The sequence below is a fragment of the Perca fluviatilis genome, chromosome 10, assembly GCF_010015445.1.
Source record: "Perca fluviatilis chromosome 10, GENO_Pfluv_1.0, whole genome shotgun sequence".
In the NCBI taxonomy this organism is placed as follows: domain Eukaryota; kingdom Metazoa; phylum Chordata; class Actinopteri; order Perciformes; family Percidae; genus Perca; species Perca fluviatilis.
The window spans coordinates 39,195,420-39,197,919 of NC_053121.1; the positions used below are offsets into that span (position 1 = coordinate 39,195,420).

Below are 2,500 nucleotides of genomic sequence, written 5' to 3' on the forward strand. Positions count from 1 at the left end.
CCCCGCCCCCCCCGCTGCTGCCGCCTGCTCTCGTCTACTTTACAGGAGAGGACCAGTTCATCTCCAACGAGCCTTCTCTCGCCGCTGGTTCGTAACTTGGACTTCTTTCTGGTAACTTTGAAGGCTCCACACATCTCAGTTTGCTCTGATCATTGTGAAGTGTTAGGTTACAATTGGTCACTCGGGGATTTCTTGGCATAAGAATGCATTACAGTATGCATGTCTTCATAAGAATGCATTACAGTATGCATATCTTCATAAGAATGCATTACAGTATGCCTGTCTTCATAAGAATGCATTACAGTATGCATATCTTCATAAGAATGCATTACAGTATGCATGTCTTCATAAGAATGCATTACAGTATGCATGTCTTCATAAGAATGCATTACAGTATGCATATCTTCCACTTCTTCCATGCTCCAAAATATTTATACAGAAAAAAAAAAACAAAAACAGTTAAGGTAAAAGGGCGTTTACTAAAGAGGGTTGGGTTAGTTTTGACCCAACGTGAGTTGCACGCTGCTCGAGCCTTCTGGGTGCACGCTGCAGCAGCAACTAACTATAGCTACTTCCTTCTAGCTAACTGGCTAACTAGCTAACTAGCTAACTGGCTAACTGGCTAACTAGCTAACTAGCTAACTGGCTAACTAGCTAACTGGCTAACTGGCTAACTAGCTAACTAGCTAACTGGCTAACTGGCTAACTCGGCTAGCAACTTTTGTTCGAGAATAGCGTGAAGAAAAAAAGCACTTGAGAAGTTCTTCTTGAGAGTTGTCGTCTTGATAAGTTATTTTTTCCATAAGGTTTCTTCTGTTCAGCCCTTAGTCATGTTTTAGTTGTTCAAAACATGAGCACGCAGAAAGGATGTTATCGAGACGCCATCTTGAACCTCCCTCCGTGACTGAGCTCCTGTGTGTGTGTGTGTGTGTGTGTGTGTGTGTGTGTGTGTGTGTGTGTGTGTGTGTGTGTGTGTGTGTCTCTTCTCCAGACAGTTATTCTGAGCGGGCAGCTGTGCGGGCAGCCCTGTCTCAGGACCCCTCCTGGGTCTCGGACTACATCTCCAAGGCGATGCCCATGTTGTCGTCTCAGGAGAACGAGGTCACCTACCTGGTCCCCTGGAGCCGCCTGCAGACCCCCCCGCAGACAGGAGGTCAGTACACACATATACACACACATACACAGACACACACATATATACACACACACACACACATATATACACACACACACACAGACACACACACACACACACACACATATATACACATATATACACACACACACACACACATATATACACATATATACACACACACACACAGACACACACACACCACACATATATACACACACACACACATATATACACACACACACACACACACACACACACACACACACACATATACACATATATACACACACACACACACACATATATACACATATATACACACACACACACACACACATATATACACATATATACACACACACACACACACACATATATACACATATATACACACACACACACACACACACATATATACACATATATACACACATATACACACACACACACACACACATATATACACATATATACACACACACACACACACACACATATATACACTATATACACACACACACACACACAAATATAACACATATATACACACATATACACACACCACACACACACACATATATACACATATATACACACACATATGACCACACACACACAGACACACACACACACACACACACACACACATATATACACACACACACACACACACACACACACACACACACACACACACACACACACATACATATATATATATATATATATATATATATATATATATATATATATATATATATATATATATACCATATTTCCTCAAATAAAAGCCGGGCCTTTATTTATCTAAACAGCAGAAGGTACCAGGCTTTTATTAGAGGCAGGCCTTTATTTCTAATTACATCTGTTTGATAAGTATAATTATTTTAAATAAACTGTTTTAAATGAAAAACCATAGCGTTAAAATACCACCATATATAACAACAGCCAGAAGGACAAAGCAGTTTGGGTCAGAATGAACCAGACCCCACCGTTGTGTCAGTTTGAACCCTGTAAATGTACCGAGTATTTATTTCAAATACAGGTACTACAGTATTGCTGGTAGATTACAATAAGAGCATACAGTAGTTACACCAGTATCTGATTAATGTTACAGACGCTAGCTACATAGCTTTGTTTCTAGCTCCAGGCTAACCTGTTTCCTCCCACCTCCAGCTAGCCGTGCTCTGCTCTGATTGGCTGATCTTGTCGGCTCATCCTTCTGTTTCTTCCAGTATCTGATTCTCCTGGGGTCAATGTCCAAACGTCTCGCAGCTTTTTCACCCGAGTTTTCCTCCGCATACTTTAAAACTCTTTTCGTTTTGTTGTTGAAAAGTCCGTCACTAGCACCATCCAGACAGG

At 41.1% G+C, this 2,500-nt stretch overlaps 1 protein-coding gene across 1 annotated transcript in view; it reads left to right on the top strand.

Annotated features, from left to right (window-relative positions):
* Window positions 1-2,500, top strand: part of nipsnap3a (nipsnap homolog 3A (C. elegans)) — a 20,304-nt gene that overhangs the window by 2,807 nt on the left and 14,997 nt on the right. Inside the window, exon 4 of the mRNA XM_039813102.1 lies at window positions 992-1,153. Within this exon, the coding sequence (XP_039669036.1) occupies window positions 992-1,153 (162 nt within the window). The remainder of the gene's footprint in view (window positions 1-991; window positions 1,154-2,500) is intronic.